At 37.2% G+C, this 18815-nt stretch overlaps 1 protein-coding gene across 2 annotated transcripts in view; it reads right to left on the reverse strand.

Annotated features, from left to right (window-relative positions):
- Heatr6 (HEAT repeat containing 6) overlaps positions 1 to 15311 on the reverse strand; it is a 33476-nt gene extending 18165 nt beyond the window's left edge. The window contains exons 1-9 of one of the 2 annotated variants that reach the window (XM_076870154.1): positions 15060 to 15311; positions 12627 to 12734; positions 9912 to 10052; positions 9355 to 9470; positions 8478 to 8592; positions 6889 to 6990; positions 5817 to 5954; positions 3608 to 3906; positions 2570 to 2747 (exon numbers count right to left, since the gene is read on the reverse strand). In XM_076870154.1, coding sequence (XP_076726269.1) covers positions 2570 to 2747; positions 3608 to 3906; positions 5817 to 5954; positions 6889 to 6990; positions 8478 to 8592; positions 9355 to 9470; positions 9912 to 10052; positions 12627 to 12734; positions 15060 to 15278 — 1416 coding nt within the window. In that variant the 5' untranslated portion in view covers positions 15279 to 15311. The remainder of the gene's footprint in view (positions 1 to 2569; positions 2748 to 3607; positions 3907 to 5816; positions 5955 to 6888; positions 6991 to 8477; positions 8593 to 9354; positions 9471 to 9911; positions 10053 to 12626; positions 12735 to 15059) is intronic. The other variant, XM_076870153.1, reaches the window with a different exon arrangement.
- Positions 15312 to 18815: the final 3504 nt, after the last annotated feature.

Raw genomic sequence — 18815 nt, forward strand, 5'->3', positions numbered from 1 at the left:
AAGCACATTTCCTACACGGAAACATAACTTCCCAAGTACTATCACATTACCAAATCCTAAAGAAAATTTCTCAATTTTCTCCTTCCCAATTAACTATTTAGCATTTCAAATTCCAATTTCCTGAAAGTAATCTATTGTTTGTATTCCAAATGGAAGACTCCAATCACTCTTTCTTCTATTTCTCACTAGAAAAAGATTTTCAGCACATCTGTTTCCATTTTTTCCTCAAAGTTTCTAGAAGTCTAAGAACCTCTCTCACCAACATCAACTACTGCAAACCTTTTCCAGCATGTGGCTTGGTGCACAATTAATTACACTCTGATCAGTTTGCAGAGTTATGCTGCAAACCTCATTTTGGACAATAATCACCACTTATTTAGACCCTGCCAAGCTAATATTTTATAAAAATCTCGAGTATAACCATTTGCCATTACACTAAACTGAATAATTTCCATTGTCTTTTCTTGGATGGCTTGTTATTTCTGCTTCTCCAGGACTTGCATGGGGCTTTAAGCGGGACCTAGTACATCTCCAGAAGGAAGAATTTCTTCTGTACATTTTTCTTATCATATTTCTTGTGTACACTGAACATAAACAGCAAAAACATGTCTAAAGGGGACCCAAATCCAGGAGATGGATAAGTCAGACCACTGTGCCAAATGTAAAGCACTTTAAGTCAAATGTAAATTTTTTTTTTTTTTTTTAACTGAGTGCTTAGCCACTGAGCCACATCCCCATCCCCTTTTAACATTTTTTTTTAATTTTGAAATGGGATCTTGTTAAGTTGCTTAGGGCCTAAGTTGCTGAGGTTAACTTTGAACTTGTGATCCTCTTGCCTCAGCCTCCTGAGCCACTGGGATTATAGGTGTGAGTCACTGCCTGGCTTAAATGTAAACATTTAAAAGATTATAAATTATTTCAATTAACTCAGTTTCATCAGATATGACCTCATAGCCTTTTTGTATTCATCCCCTAAGATTGAATGTTTCTCATTCCCTTAGCTGGGCAGTTGGAGTGTGAGTGGTTAACTTGGCTTCTACTTGCCCCACAGCACCATCTCCTTGGCCACAATGGCAGTTACCCCAGTGAAAAGCATTCAAATATGCATTTAAAATTCCGTGTAGTAGTTTTCCCTTTAATTACGAGAATGGCTTCATTACTGTTATCTTTGCTACCATTCATTTTTCATTTTTCTCCCATTTTTATTGATTCAGGTGAGCTGCAAAATTTCTGCTAATCTAGTTACTTACAGTATTTGAAATGTACCACAGAATTTTATTGTGTATAATTAATGCTAACATAAGCTTTCAAAGGATCATATCGAAGTTTTTTTTACACAGTAATTAGCTATTCAAGGAGATGATCATAAGATGTTCCAATCTATTGTGGATTACTACCCATTTTAAGGAGAAACCTTAATTAAAATTATTCACTTTCAATGGGTAGTTTAGTTCTGAGGATGTCCAGATGCCATTTGGCATAACTTTTTAATATACTTTATTGTAAGGGGACTCTAAATAGCAGGCTACTTTCCTTATTTGATTGAGACTAACTTCTAGAGAGAAACTTACCTATTTAAGCAGAGGCAGATATTTGAAACATCAAGATATCATGAAATATCTTGTTATAGCCATCCAGGCTAACAAAACCATCTTTTTCCTTTTAAAAAAATAATTTTTTCTTATTAAAATATGCAAATATTTATAGCTAGGCATGGTGGTACAAGCCTGCAATTGCAGCTAATTGGGAGGCTGAGGCAGGAGAATCCCAAATGCAAGGCCAGGCTGGGAAATTTAGTGAGACCCTATATCAAAGTAAATTTTAAAAAAACACTCACTTGGGGCTGGGGTTGTAGCTCAATGATAGAGTGCCTGCCTCACATATATGAGGCACTGGGTTTGATCCTCAGCACCACATAAAAATAAACAAATAAATATATAACAACAACAACAAAAAAGCACTCAGTTGTAGAGTGCTTGCCTAGCATATGTGAAGCCCTGGGTTTGATCCCTACTGCCAAAAGAAGGAAAAAAAAAATTAAAAAAGAAGCAATATTTATTATACATGATTTTTTTTTTAAATAAGAAGAAAATCAGTGGGATCCTACTACATACACAATTCTATGTCTTGTGCTTTCACAAAACACTATGAGCATTTTTCTGAGCATTACACATCCTTTATAACCATATGTACCATAATAATTTCGTTGAGTTGTTTAAGTCATTTCTGATATTTTGCTATTATAAATTCCATGATAATAAACATTTTCATAAAGGGGAGACACAGCAACTTCAGTGGAACTCAAAGGAGATACCCAAGTTACAACTCTGTGTGCTCAGGTTTCAGAAAGCCCGAGGGCAAGAAGTGGCCTCTATACAATTCCCCTCAATGTGCTATTCACCCAGCCCATTTCCTATCCCCTCTTATCTGTCCAGGAGTTCTCAAGTCAGGAACTGGGTCAGGATTACTCAGAGCAGTATTCAATTAAGATTGGATGGTGCTGAGATAAAAAACAAAATGTGTAAATTTTCTCTTCCTGTTATAAAGCTTAGAATTTAAATGCTCTTACCTTGGGAGAAGGATCTTTTAATGCAAGTGTCATTAAGGACACAGATTGTGGGCTTCCAAGCTCAGGCGTATCAGGAACAAAGGCCGACCAGTAGCCATACAGAACTTTTTTTTCTATTGATTTTATAGTAGAAAGAAAACAAGCTAATGCTCCTTGGCGAACTTTGGCTTGGTATGACCTTTCATATCCAAAATAAGGAAGAAAAGTTTTTAAACAGCTTTTTAAAAATGCAACATTAAATGCTATTTATTCTAGACAGTTTTAACTTTTAATGTATGATTTTAATCATACATTGAGAAATTAAATCTACAATAACCCCTAAAGATGTTGCCATGATATTAAAAATTTTTTAAAGATATGATCAAAAACACGTTAAGACAATTTGCTTATCTAATAAGGTATTAAGGCTGACAAAAACCACAAGTCGATAGAATATAAGAGGGCAACATTTTGATGTTAGGAAACTAGTATTAGATATGAAACACTGCAGAGTATCTATCCACCCATTCAACAAATATCCCATGAATGACCCCATGTAAGAATCAGACATTATGCTGGGTTGGAGGACAAATGAAGCCCCTGCCCATGCTAAGTGGAGGTGATTGATGGAAAGCTCAAGAAATAATAACACATTTGAAATACACTAGGGCAGAGGTTAAGCCAAAGGGTCACACAGAAGGGGCTCTTAAACCAGAGTGGGAGGGATTGAACAAGTTTTCCCAGAGAATATGATTTTTGAGCATATTTTGAAGAAGAATAGTTGTTAAAAATACAAAATGGCCAAAACAACAACAATAACAACAAAACCCACCAAGAACAACAGCAACAAAAAGAAACAGAGAAGAAAAGACTTTACCAGGGAAAGGAACATACAAGGACAGATCAAGTGAGCAAAGCGAGTTCAGAGTAATGCAAAGCTCCACATAAATGAAAATTCTCAAGTTTCATCCCGGGCAGCAGTCAGGTTTTTAAGCAAAGCTATAAACTGACATGCAACTCAGGATATTAAAGTATAAAAATATAACAAAATACTACTACCTCATTTTACCCTGTAAGCCTCCTTCAGCATCAGAATAGTCTGATTCACTACTGCTGACCCTTTTCCAGATGGAAGTGGTGAAGGGTGAGGAGACCCGCTCTTTTCCCAGAGTTCCACTTCCATCTACTGGCAAACCTTGGACGCCCTGGGAGGAGGAGCATCGAGTGTTCCTGTCATGCATGTTCACTCTGCTTGTGCCAGGGCATGGGACTACTTCCATCTCACTACTAGATTCTTCTTCTTCTTCCTCTCCTTGTGGGGTTTTCTTTGGCTTAATTTTGTATTTTTTCTTTTTATTCTGATTTTAGGAGCAAATGAAGACATACATATGATAATTATGTATAAATAACTTTTAACAAAATCACTGGTACTTCCTCATTTGAAAATGACTAAATATGTTTCCCAACACATAGTTTAAAGAAACAAGAAATAAGAGAAGAAAAGAAAAAAGTAACACTTACTTAGTATCTATGCATCAGACACAATGCTGAGTACTCACACACACCAACCTGAACTTAAGAAATAAGGCATGAAGTCCATGGGTCAGAGCAAGACATGTGGTTTGGGTTCAAATTCTACCTCTGTAACTCTGGGCAAAGCACTTAGCTTCTCTGAGCTTGACCTTCCTGATCTGTAAGTATGAGGCACCTACCTTGAACAGCATAGTGAAAGTGTTCACCTTCTCAATAGAGATTACCCAAAAGAATTAAAGCCTATGGAAAAGATGCTAGTGCCTATTTTCTCAGCTCTCCCAATTAAGATATGCAAGATGGTAATCCATTACACACACTGCTGGTACTAGGGCCCTGGGGCTACACAGAAGAAGATGCTAAATAAAAGCCAGTTTCTTTTTCCCTACTTTCTTCTTTCTGACATCTAAATATCTTTGAAACCTGTACCTTCTTTCAAATTCTCAAAAGTCCTTATCTGTAAGAGGGAAGGTTCTTATCACTTCTACCTCAGACTACTGGCTGTGGCCCAGACCCATACTCTTTTATTTACTACCATGGTGGTTCTCTCAAGATGCAAATTCAATCACATCATTCTACTATTTAAGATTTTTTTCCTCACCTACAAGATAAAAATCCAAATTCTTAGCGTACTATACAAGACCCTTATGATTTGCCTTTGCTGCACATTTATTTGCCCTCCCCTTTCCCTTCATGAACCCGAATCTCTACCTTACAGTTAACATATAAGCTATGCACAATCATTCTCTTATGTACCTTTTGTTCCCTCAGAACATTCTTTCCTCTGTCTGTACTGTTATTCACTCCTGAATCTTAGTTTAGTCACTACAGCTTTTAAAAGCTTCTTTCTCCTCTATTTGGACGGGGTATCCTGCATGTGTTTTGAATACTCTGAGAATATTTTGATGAAAGAAATCCTAATATTACTGTGAAGTTTATTTATGCACCTTTGCTTCCCCCTCCAAACTCCTAAGAATAGCCAGTGTTGGTATATTTCACAATGGTATATTAGCACAATGTCTGGTGTTTGGTCAATGCTGAAAAAGTGAATGAATGAAAGAATTCTTAATTTTAAGCTTTTTTTTTTTTTTTTTAAATCAGGTATTACATTTTGGATGTAAAATCTTGGCCACATATCTGTATGCTATAGGTTCTCCAACAGAAACATGAAGGAGATAGCAGCTATCAGGGAAGGCTGAGAAATGTGGTAAATGTCAGAAGTGTAGAGACATTGTGCGGATTGGTAGGTGGTCTTCTAATGGTCTACAGAAGGGCTACCAATTTATGGCCCATTGTCTGTTTCTGTGAATATAGTTTTACTGGAACACAGCCATGCCCTTCCATTTACACAGGGCATCTCTGGCTGCTTTTGCACTATGACCATGAAGTGGGTAGTTGCAACAGAGAGCTAAAATATTTACCAGTCAAGTCCTTAACAGAAAAAAATTTGTTGATCCTTGGTTTTGAGAAATCTGGGGATGAGAATGCTTGATTTTGTATATAAAGTGAATGCTCATTTTTGTAAGGTGTTACACTGTCTGGACCGCTTAGAGCATAAGGTGCTTTAAATTGTACTTTCAATAGTCTGATAAATTTAAATTTACTTTACTAAGTACCTTAAATTGAAATCAAGTTCAAGGTGGGCTTTTGGGGCAGTGGCAATGCAAATCATAGAAAATACACAAAGCAAACTATTCAAAACAATCTGCAACTTAAATTCAAATAGACATAAATGTACCACCGTTGGTCGAGAAGCAGTGGATTCTGACTGTTGTGGTTTGACCGGTGGTCGCCCATCATACTGAGGAAGTGGAGTGGGGTATAACACCATGGGCATCTCTATGTTTAGTCCAGGAAGTCCATGAAACATGGCTTTCTAAAAAGTGATGAATAAGGAAAACACACACATAAATATAAATCTTACAGCAGAATTATGCAGCATGATCTGGATCAGGACACAAACAGATTAAGATTTAAAGACTATTAAGTAATAAAAATGGGACAGAACCTTGACACCTTGAAAGTTTAAGGCTTAAAGAAGAGCTTAATCTCATCTATCCTAAAGCTGGATCTGGTTTGGCCACATCAGATTAGGTTTGATTTTAGCATACCTTTATTTAATTATTTAATCCCATCATCTTGTCCAGTTATTTTTATCTATCCACTAATTTTTAAACTAATTTATCATTTTTATTTAGTCATCTGTCTCTAAATCTAGCTGTCTGTCTCTATTTGAGGGTAAAAGAAATGGCACATGGGAAAAGTTAAAATTTTAGTTTTAATAAAGCTATATTGTCACAGATAGCAATGACTTCAGGTGAACACAAAGGCTCCTTTTTTTTTTTGTCTCAGCTGGGATAGCTGGATCCCCAGAGTGGTGAGTTCATGTCCCCCTGCTTGGCAGGTTTGGAAGCTAGCGACAGCAGTGTGCTGACACATGTCTTAATTAACCTGCCTTCTACATGACAGAGGATGCCAGCAGAAGCCCTGGCTCTTTTCTCAAGTACAATAAGGTAAAAGCTGGTTCAAGATAAGCTGTGATTAAATTATCTTCAGATCTTATCTCACAACTTGTTCCTTCCTAAGATTCAAAGATAATTTTTACATTTTGGTATATTTATTTAAAAGAGGCTATTATCTATTCTTAATATTAAGTATGCTTATATATATGAACATTGTATTCTGCTCTCTTAGAATACATGAGAACTTTTGATACCTTCGAAGTTAGCCTTTGAATGATGATATGAAATGGTACTCACATCTGGGGTTTAATTGGGAAAAACACGAATCATAATGAAGAAGTGCCTTACCTTTAGTACAGCTAGAAGAGCTCCAAGTTCATCAGTCTGTGTTAGTTTCATTTTCCCACCATTTAGAAGTGACTGAATGCCTTTTAATGCATTTTGTAACAACTAGGGGGACAAAGAGAGACTTAGTTAGAAGGCAGAATAAATTTTGGTTGTCCAGGGATCTACTCTTCAGCATCACTTAAGATGGAAGAGGAAAAGTCTCTAGATGATGAAAAAACCTTTTGAAACACACAAAGCAGAGGCCAAGATCCAGAAAAATGACCTGATAAATCACTTTGAGCTGTCTTCTAGAAGAGTACTCTTGAGAAATCTTATAATACAGACTTATAAACCAGGATATATAAATAGTGGACAAGGAAAATAAAAAGGAAGAGATTTAGTGGGAAGACTGTGATAAGAAATGAAAAAGTAATAGTAGAGATCAAAAGCAGGGAAGTTCTCCAATATGGCAACTTCAGCAGCTCTTAAAGTCAAAGGTGTAAATGTAGAAGCAGATGGTAAACGATAAAAGATGATAAATGATAAAAATGTAATCTCTAAAGGCAAATTCTGGATCAAAATTGATTTCTTGATTCAGCAATCTCACTTCTAGGACTCCATCCTTACTCCCTAGAGGGGAGGATGTGAACTGTAGCCCTGTTTGAAATAGTGGAAAAACTTTTAAAAAGCAATTTTTACCCATTATGATGATCATGAGAATGATTACCTAAGAAGCTAACCTCCTAAATGTGAAACTCAGCAACAACAGTTGCAGGTACTCTATCAAGCACTTTAAAAGCTCTATTTTTATTTATATTTCACATGAACCCTACAATGTAGTTACATTAGTACCATTTCAGCAAGGAACATGTAGGCTCTAACCACTTAAGTAATTTGCCCAAGATCTCCTAGCTACAGAAATAAGAAAGCATGAGGTACCTTAAGAGGTACTGAAAAAACGTACCACAGACATTAAGATTTAAAAAAAAAAATACAGAAAGTTTCAAAACAGCATATTAAACATGATTTTATTTTAAAAAGATAAACATACTCATTCATATATAGAAAAAAAATCTAAAAGCACAGATCATCTCCAGTGATTATATCTGAGTAGGGGACTATAAGAAACTTTTACTATCCTGGATCTGTAATGTATGAATATGTCAACCTGAATTTAAAACATGTTAAGAAACTACCATACTTGCACATAATTCTTTTAAGAAGAAATAAAATAGTACAGATATTATTGAAGTCTACTTTCTTCCCTTTCATCTTAAACGTCAGGTACTAGTCTGAAACTAGAGAGTTTTTATACTCATGAGGAAAAAGAATGAGAAGAGCTTTCTTTTAAAACCTAAAATGCCAAACAAAACAAATAAAAAAGGTTTCTTGTAATTTAAACCCAAAGATATGGTTCAGTCTTTTTGGCTTACAAACATTCTATGTATATGTGTGTGTGTGTGTGTATATATATATATATATACACACACACATATATACAAAACTAATATAGCAGCCAACAAATAAACTTGTTGGTAACAGCCTCAGTTCAACTCTTGCTTCTAGACATATCTACATCAATTTGTAAGATCAGCAATAGTCCTACCTACCATGCAAAATGTTATGTCATCCATATCTGATGATTTTGGAGACTGTAAAGTGGTCAAGAAAGCTTGGAAGCAAATATTTTGGTAGGGCTCCTCCAGGTATGGCTGTCCTGGCACACTAAAACACATATAGAGAAAACAACTCAGGCTGTGTCCTTTGAAATGGTGTCTTCAAAAGAATAATAGCAGTAATAAAAACTAATAGAGTTGTAATACACCCCTGAATGTGACTGTACTTAGAAAAACTGTGCACTTTGGCAGTTAGTTACTGCTGTAGGACAGGCACAGTCTCCAGTAAATATAAAGAAGGATGAATGGTTTCCATAGGGAAAAATTACAGAAATTTGTAGTGGAAGAAGTATGGACAAAAAGAAATTTTGATTTCTGCTTTTCATTTCTAAGAGAAAAATAATGCAAAGAGGTTCTGTTGAGTTAGAATCACATGACTGAACCTGTATTTTTAGCCACCATACACCACTGTGGTACCTAGATACAAATTCAAGTTTGTGTTGTTCATTTTCTATTGCATATTGTAGACTAATTACATCTTCTTAAGAGAGAAGAAACCAGCTTTGACAGATAAATCTCACCAGAGCTTAAACTGGTACGACTATACCCTTCTAAAAGACAATATGACTAGAATTCATACCAATAGAAAACAAAACATTGACTATTACTTTTAGCATATATATTTTTTCTTCATTATGAACTTTATTTGATTAAAATCACATCATATAATGACCTTATTAAATAACCTGGGAAATGCAAATTGGGATATTTTTTCTAAGTTGCTCTTGTTTCAGACAGATGAAACAATCTATAAAAGGGCCCGAGAGACACTATATTCTAACTACTGGGAAAACTGCCTGGATCCACATACCTGAGACATAAGTTTGCCATGCAATGCACTGCAGCTCTCCTGACTTCAGGGTCAGACTGAGCCAAGTCAATCAATGTTGTTAAGAGGCCGGTCTTGCCTAGCAAGTCTGGGAGGTACTAAAACAAAATAATAATCAATGTTGGTTTAGGAAAAGCTTCCAGGAAAATATTACTATTTAGACAGATTTTATTTTTTTATCTAAAGGGCAGTTAAATGTCAAAAGACTAGCTATTAAAAAAAAAAAAAAAAAAAAAAAGACTAGCTGTTAGGTAAATCTTTCAGATGGGTGTAGTAAATATGCCAAAAAAATGGCAGAAGGATCATTACTAGGTAGTTGCTAAAGCTTTTTAGACATGGTTGTGCAGATGATGGGTAATGATAATAATGATGGTTAACAGTTAAGAGTGCCAAGTATTTACAAGGCTAAGATTGTAAATCAAAGCTACATATCCAATTAATGGCAGGATAAAAACCTAAAGATAGGTCTGTTGACTCCAAAGCCTCTGCTCCTCATCTTTCAAAAAAAAAAAAAAAAATCAGGACACAGTTAAAATTACCTTTTGACATTTTGAGCCATTGCAGTAAACCAGAGCTGCCAGGGCTTGAAGGATTTCCATGTGTGTCCAGGAACTACACTGATGAATAGCTGAAATAGTATATCCCATCAGGAAATCCAAGTTCTGTTCATCAACAATCACCTACCGAGAGAGGAAAAAATACAGTTGATCTAACTTCTTAAAAATGTTTTTGTCTTTTTAGAGATTATCTATGCTCACCTGAATCAAGTTGTGCAAGGAGTATATATCCACCTTTTTGGGGTCGAAAGGATCACCTCTAAATCTTTGAAAGTTTGATCAGGTTAGAGGCCTTTGGAATGTCCCAGGGTCTCGTTCACTTCTTTCCCTTTAGTCCCTCCACTCAAAGTAAAACCTTGTAAATTTTCCTTGAACTAACTATACACTGATAGCTGTAAATACTAACCTACAGGACTTAAAACACTGAATTGTCTTAATTCAATTAAACTACCTTATACATAGTAATCACTCAATATATGGTGAATAAATATGCCTGCTAAATAGCTACTGTGTTGCTAGCATGGTGTGGGGAATACAATGAGAAATGGCACATCTCTGTCCCCCCTTATTTTATAATCTTCTTGGCACAGATCAGGCTAATCCAACTATCAATTTATGGACATGATAGGACAAATAGTCATCAAATGCCAGAAAGGTGGTTATGAACTATAGGTGTCACAAGTACACCCCTGAGACTAGTCAATATTTGGAAGCCACCTCCCATCAGTTTGAAACATTCTAAACTTGAAAACAGCCTATCTCATGTAGTAGACATTGTTGGCTACCTATCCATGTTCTCCTTCCCTCATGGCAGAGTTCTGATTCTACTCAAACGCCCATTTCTCTCACATAAAACCTCTAGCAAATCCTAATTAGTTTAGTAGTTCTCAACCAGAGGCAATCTCGACCACCAGGCTACCTATCCATGTTCTCCTTCCCTCATGGCAGAGTTCTGATTCTACTCAAATGCCCATTTCTCTCACATAAAACCTCTAGCAAATCCTAATTAGTTTAGTAGTTCTCAACCAGAGGCAATCTTGACCACCAGGGAACATCTGGCACAATGTTTGTAGACATTTTTGATTGTTACAATTAAAAAGGTGCTATTGACATCAAATGAGTAGACGTGATGATTGCTGCTAAACATATCCTACAATGCACAAGACAGCCTCCATAATAGAGAATTATTTAATTCAAAATATCAACAGTTAAAAAAAAAAATCAATAGTGTCAAGGGTCAGAAACCCTGAAGTAAGTCCACTGTGGCTGCACAGTGTAATCATTTAGGAAGCTTATGCCCTCTAGGTGATGCTAATGTGCAGTCAAGGTTGAAATCACTGTTTTAAGCCACTCATGGTAATTCCATTCCCTTTTTTCAGAGACTGGTTTAGAGAGATGTTTATATGACTTAAGTCTCCAATGAGATATCAGGAGAGTCTACTGGAGAATTTATGGGACAAATTTCCTCATTTGTAAATAAAAGAGACACAAAATTAACAGGGATAATCTGGCTTCTGTGGAATGTTATTTAGTTATTTTGCACAGGATGCCTAGAATGGAGGCAGCCATCTTATGACTATCAGAGAGGCTGAGTATAACACACACTAAGGACTGCAAAATCTCTTATTATTAAGGGACTCTAGAGCTGCTTCCTTTGGGACTTGAAATGTGGCATTAATTGTTTCTTCCTTTTTATTGTTTTGGTACTTTGGATTGACTTTTCTGTTTTTTGAACCCTAAGCATCCTAGTAGACATATGCTAATTGATAATGCTTTTCACTCTCAATTACATTCATGTACTCATGTGTAACAGTCTTAATCCTAAAAATCAAAGTGGGTTTATCTAGCAAGTTGGAAAAGGTTCTAGAAATAGGTAGGGAGCTGCAGTTTAGATCTTGATATAAATAACTGGTGTCTTTTTATCCTGGTGTACCCTCTTCCCCAAGCTACTTCTTAGATTTTATGTACATAAAAAATAAATAACAAAAAATGATAGTTTGAGGAAAGAGAAAAAATATTGGTAGGAAAGAATTCTGGGATCATTTCAATCCTGAGATGTATCTTGGTCAACCGTACATACCACGAAAAAAAAAAAAAATCTAAGGTCAGGAGGCCTGGTTGACACAGTGGTTACTGAATCAATAGGAATACTTCTAATATGCTTCTAATAGACAAACTTCTAGAATTGTGCAGAATAATGTTCTTCTGGTCAGAGTAATGTTTGTTTTAGTATCATTTTTATTTTTTTGGTACTGGGTATTGAACCCGGGGGTGATTTCCACTAAGCTATATCCCCAACGTTTTTACTTTTTTTTTTTTTTTGGTGGTGCTGGGAATTGAACCCAGGGCCTTGTGCGTGTGAGGCAAGCACTCACTCTACCAACTGAGCTATATTCCCAGTCCCCAGTATTTTTACTTTTTATTTTAAGATAGGGTATCATTAAGTTGCTGAGGATCTCCCTAAGTAGCTGGGGCTGGCCTCAAACTGGTGATCCTCCTGCCTTAGCCTCCCAAGTTGCAGGGATAACAGATGTGCACCACCATGCCTGGCTTGTTTTAATATCATACTGAGGCATTTGCTTTTCCTAGTGTCTCAAAAGATTAGTTTATCATACCTACCATGGATATAGTATTTCAAAAGCATTTGCTTATTCTCAAAGTTCATGATCTGAATCCTAAAGTTACATACATGATTACCTGTAATCTGTTTAGTAAATGGTGGATCAGCTGAGACACTTTGCTGACAAGATGATTCTGATTAAGAGGCACCAGTCGGCAAGCTTGGACAAGAAGAGCACTGACATCCTACCAAGAAAAAAACAATCAAACAAACAAAAAAGCCACACAAAGGTAACATTCCCATTAATCAAGTGAAAGCCACCCCCATCCCCGTACCAATCACAGAAAAATGGGATTAAAATGAATGTTCATACTGAAGAATAGGGAAAGATGACATCTGAATAAAATGTGAGGCAGAAAAAGATGAAATAACAGCACAAAAATAGGGTGTGCTAAAAAAGGAAAAGTATAAATGTCATTTTTGTCAAACTAAAGACTCCAGAGTCTCTACCATGTATAGACAATAGAATTAAATAACCAAAGAAAGGCTTCCAGCATATAAAAGCAAATAATGAAGTTAAATACACCAAAAAACGTAAGCCAACTACATTTTCAATGTCATTAGGAAAATTGGAAACGACACATAAATTTTATGTAAAATTGGAGAATTATTAAAAAAAAGAGGAACCTATTTGTACATCATATCATTCATTTATTGGTGTTTACTGAATATAAAGGCTCTGAGCACCTACTATGTGCCAGGTAGTAGGCTAGGTCCTTGGGCTCCAAAAGTGAAGCAAACATTTTCCTGAACCTAAAGAGCTCAGAGTCTAGTGAGGGAGACAGAATACACATAAATAATTAAATTAAGTGCTGAAAGAATTAAGTACAAACATTGTGGGAAAATAGTGATTATGCAGTCTTGTGTACAATTATATAGAATCTGGAATGAAATGAAGGATGAACAGAATTTTTGCAAACAGATCAACTATCAAAAAAACACTTCAAGGAAAAAAAAAAAAAAGGAACTGTGTAAAGACTTGGAAGATGCGAAACACCAGCAGCAAGAACAGTACCTTCGAAATGCAGACAAGACACAGAAGGAGGAGTGATGGGAGAGAAAACTGGAAAAGCACATATTTTTGCAAAAATATCAAAGCATACAAATAAATCAAAAGTCTTCCTGACTTCTTAATCCCACTCACACTATTATTTTGCTGTGCATTCTTCTGGATTTTTTCTGCATATATAAACATATGCATATTTTAAAATTCCCCTCCTTTCTTGAACCCCATATTGACTTTTTTTTTTTTTTTAAATAAAGAGAGAGTGAGAGAGGGAGGGAGAGAGAGAAAGAGAGAAGTTCAACATTTATTTTTTAGTTATTGGCGGACACAACATCTTTGTTTGTATGTGGTGCTGAGGATCGAACCCGGGGGGCACTCATGCCAGGCAAGCGAGCTACCGCTTGAGCCACATCCCCAGCGCCTCCATATTGACTTGTATAAATTGTTGGGCAATTTTGCTTCAACCATTTACCAATATGTATAGATATTCCCAGGTCAGGTTTTCATTTTTATAGGCAGTTTTTGTTTTTTTTTTTTAAACCAAAGAAAAAATCACTCTGGCAGCACAGCAAAAGGGTTGGACCAGAGGAAGGCATTCAGTTTAGAGAAGACCAGTGCAACAGTCCAGGCTAGAGTCATCTTGCCAAAGGCACTAGCAGTGGGAACAAAGAGAATGGTATGGACTGAGAAACACGTTTGAAAGAGATTCTGAAGAATCTGGATTGGACAGGCTCCAATCAAAGGAAAGGGAAAAGAACAAGGGTTTGTGTTTTGCATGTCCTGGAGGATGGGATGGATTGGGAATGAAAGTGTGTAGAGGTAACATCATTTTTAAAAACTGTCAAGCTTGACTTGCCTGTGAATATGAGAAGGCTGTGGCTCAAGTGTTTAGAAGATTATTAAGTGAGATCCAAGACTTGATGTGTATAAATAAGATTTCTCGGATAGCGAAAAGAACTTCTAAAGAGGAGGCAGAGGGGGTAGAGGAAGAACGGAAAACAGGGACTTTGTTACAGACTGAGGCTCCACTTCTAGCTGTTGTTTGCCAACAACGTGATAATGGATCTTTGTGAACTTCAATGTTTCCATCGGCGAAAAACGACCTAATAATTATGCACACTCTAAGATTCCTGGCATGGTTCATGGTAAAGTACACATTAAATAAACAGTAGTTATGAATTTAATTGACAAAAGGTTTGGGATGCACAGAATGGAAGTGGAGCGTGAGAATGGAAAGGTGGTGCCAGATGCGAGGTGTTAGAGCAGAAATCATCAAACTGGGCTTTGAAAGATGAGAGTTTGCCAACCACTGCAGAATCTTTCAGATGGAGGGCAGCAGAGAATATGCCAGGATCAGAGGGAGCAAGCCGGCCTGGAATTAAGTCATCCGGGGCGCGGGGTGAGAACAGCCAGGAGAGGCAGGCTGGAGTTACCAGCTGGGTTCCCTGAGGGTGGGGCCGTGGCAACAGCGCGGCTCCCCGTCTCCCACAGGCGAGGCGCCTACCTCTGCGGCCACGCCGCCGCCCTCGCTGTAGTTCTCGGAGATGAGCTGGTCAAAGAGCAGGTGGATCTCGGTGCGGGCGGAGCTGCTGTCATCCGGGCGCAGGGCGCGGAGCCTGGCCGACAACCGGCGGAACCCATTGTCCTGCTCAGGGGGCGGCTCCCGTGGCGCCTCTCGTGGCTGCCCGCACGACGGCGAGCCGGCAACTTGCACCGCCGCCATCTTCCCTACGTAAGGCCCCTGGAAAATACTTCCGGGGCATTCCCGGGTTCTGCAATCTAGTTCCGGAATGCCTAATATAGACCAGAAAGGCAAACGAAGAGGTTCCCACGACTGCTGTACCCTTCAGCCGGGTACCCTGCAGGTGCTGTCTGAAATCAGCTTAAAAATATTTCGCCGCCAACCTCTTCTGAGCGCAGACTGAAAAGTGGGTTCTCTATTTGACCTCTCAGAAAGTTTGTTTTGGGGCACGGCTGACAGTTCTGTTGAGTACTAGAGTTTCAGATTAGGGCTGGAGTTGGAGAAGGGTTGCTGTGAATGGCAATGGCGGAAACTGGTGGTTCTCAGAAGTCCTTCTACTCCCCTTACAGCGTGTTAGAACCCCTGATTTTTCCCCAAGCACAAATGCACCCTGACTAAAGATTACATTACCCAGTATTCCTTGCAATTGATTCCATCTATGTGATTAAAATCTGGCCAATAAAATATAGGGCAGCTTTCCAGTATTTTGGTGACAGCTGACTGTTTCTTTGTTCCCTTTGCTTCTCTTCTGACAGTGAGTGTTCTTGTGGGTCATGAGCCACCTCTCACCACTAGGAAAGTAATTTTGAAGTTTAAATTGAAGTATAGAAAATATAACCTGCCTGGGGGTGACCTGGTTGGGATTGCAGACCCCAAGATTTTCTGAAAGCTTGGAGGCAAGAAATTGGGAAGTAAAATAGCCATTTAAACAATTTGATCAGTTTTCAGTCACCCAGGAGGTGAAGACTGGACATTCACATTTGGGTAGACTGAGAAAAGCATCTTTAGGACTTTTGAGTTCTATAAATCTTCACCTCTGGCTCCTGGAAAAATCTTGAAGTCATCCGAATATACATGTTTTATCCTGAGAATAAAACACTGGTCATCATTGAAAATTGTGAATGTGCTTTTTAGCAGAGCTAGTTCTTTGAAGAATTTGAGCTTCTTTGGGGAAAAATGTTTATTTATTTTTTTGTTTGGATTTAGATTCCATTATTCATGTTCATTCTTGGAATAAGTGTATATAAGTGTTATATATGTGCATGTATGCATGTGTATTTGTGATACTGTTCAAGCATTTTCTCAGAGAAGATCAAAAGTTGAAACCTAGTCTCTAGATGTTTTAGTTGGGACTCCCTCAAAATAGAGCCTCAGGCAAGATTGGTATGTGAGTCATTTATTCAGGAATAAACAGGGAAGGAAGGAGAATCAATACAAATATATGCTATTGAATTGGGCATTGTGAGAGATGACTTATTGCTCAATCTTTGGAGTTTTTTTTTTTTGTTTGTTTGTTTTTTTTAGTTGTAGGTGGACACAATATCTTATTTATATATATGTGGTGCTGAGAATCGAACCCAGGGTCTCACACCTTCAAGGCAAGTGCTCTACCACTGAGCTACAGCCCCAGCCCAATCCTTTGGAGTTTCTGAGAAATCTTATGGAATGCTCTCAGAACTCCCTCCTGAGGAATGGAGGACAGAAGCATATATCTGCCAGCTTTTGACCTCTATTGTCAATTATCACCTGGCTAGGCATTAGCTCTGTGGTTAACATGCATCAATGTGCAATGTTTCCTAGAGGAGTCTCCTGTTGCATAGTTAAAGCAGCCCTGAGGCAAAACTGAGATGGTGTGGGATATAGAGTATATGTTTGGGGCAAGGTTCTGACAAGTTATATTTGACAACCACACTAAGTAGTTTACTGAGGTAAATCATTGCTGAAAGTATGATTCTAAGAGTTTAAGCCAAAAGTATTTGAAGTAGTGCTTAAGAGATGTTCAACACACTAGGATAGAAGGATGTAAGGCCTGGTCCTTACTATACTGGAGTTGGTGTGAAGAGACTGGGAATAATCTGGGTTTAGAGGAGTTTGTAGTAAGCTACAACATAGATTACCCTTATATAGTGTTATTTAATATTGAATGACCCAGATATTGTAAAGTGTACCAATGTCAATCTGTTGAGATTGACAATGGTATACTTAGATTATATCCTTGTGGATAGAAATGAATATTCCTACTTCATGGTGATCATCAACTGAAGGAAAAATTTATCAAGCTCTCAGGGAGACTTTTGAAAGCCCATTTCATTGACTTGAGGTTAGACAGTAGCACCCCAACACCCACCTCCAACCCTTGAGACTATGAAAACTAACAGTTTCTCCCAAGAAAATTTCCTCACACATCTTTGATCTTTTGCACTCTCAATATTTAAATAGTCTTATAGTGATTGAGGGGCTTTAAGGAGTGTTAGACAAGTTTATAGCCATTTCTCTTTTAACTTCTTCATTGGCTGATCTGGAACCTTATTCTGGAATTGCATTTCTTTCACATTTGCAACATAAATCAAGCTTGCATACCCCCACTCTAGTTCACATCCTTGTTTATTTTTTCAGAACATTTATGATAATCTGTAGTTATTGTTTTTGTTTGTTTGTTTACTTACATGTTATCTGTTTCCTCTTCTAGAAAGTGAGTTTCATGAAGGCACAAATCTTGTCTGTCTCATTGACCATTGTATACTCAGTGCTAGCAAGCACATGGATGCAGTAGGTGTACACCTATACTTATTGATAAAATGAGTAAATTCACTGTTTTAATTGTTTATTCAGGGCCCTCTAGTTTCCATCTATTGGGTGATGTGAAAACCAAATGGCACTTTTTGTGAAAATGCTTTGTAAACTATGAAGTTTTATGAACTTTAGCATTCAAATGATGAAATATTATTATTTTCTCTCTTTATAGTGAATGAAATGATGCTAGAGAACTTAAATAGTTTGTCAAGGTCCACATTAACAGCATTGGTCAAAATCAGACTTTAACCTAGGCCAGCTAAGTCTTAGGTCTGTGATTATGAAGAACATAAACAAGAAATTATTAGACATTTTTACCTCCCATATTTTTTATAATGGGGGGAAAAAACAGAAATGAGGGGCTGAATTTTAATATCCAGGTTAAAATTAGAAACTAGAGACTGGGAAAGAGAATTGGCCTTGTGTCTTGTTCTAGATTCTTATAAAATTAAGGGTCAACAGTTCATCTATTTGGTAATAATAATAATAGTAATAATAGTAAACATTTATTGAATATAGTTATCTCTTGGAGTTCATGATTCATTGGGTTCTAGGACTCCCCTGAAGATATAAAAATCTGAGAAGGCTCAAGTCCCTTATTTAAAATGGCATAGTATTTGCATATCACCTGCATACATCTTACCATGTAGTTTAAGTCATTTCTAGATTACTCATAATGTCTATTGCAATGTAAATGTCATGTAAATAGTTGTTATATTGTTTAAAGAATAATGAGAAGATAAAAAGATCTACACATTTCATGGCAGGCACAATTTTTTTTTTTGTCCCACATGTTTCATCCTGCAGCTGGTTGAATCTATGGATTCAGAACCCGTTTGGATATGGGGAACCAACTGTTGGGACCACTATGTCAGGCACTATGTCAAGCACTCTACAAGAACTAAACTCTTTGTAGGTCTATGATGTCTATACTACTGTACAAAT

This window comes from Callospermophilus lateralis, chromosome 11 (genome assembly GCF_048772815.1).
Source record: "Callospermophilus lateralis isolate mCalLat2 chromosome 11, mCalLat2.hap1, whole genome shotgun sequence".
Taxonomy (NCBI): Eukaryota; Metazoa; Chordata; class Mammalia; order Rodentia; family Sciuridae; genus Callospermophilus; species Callospermophilus lateralis.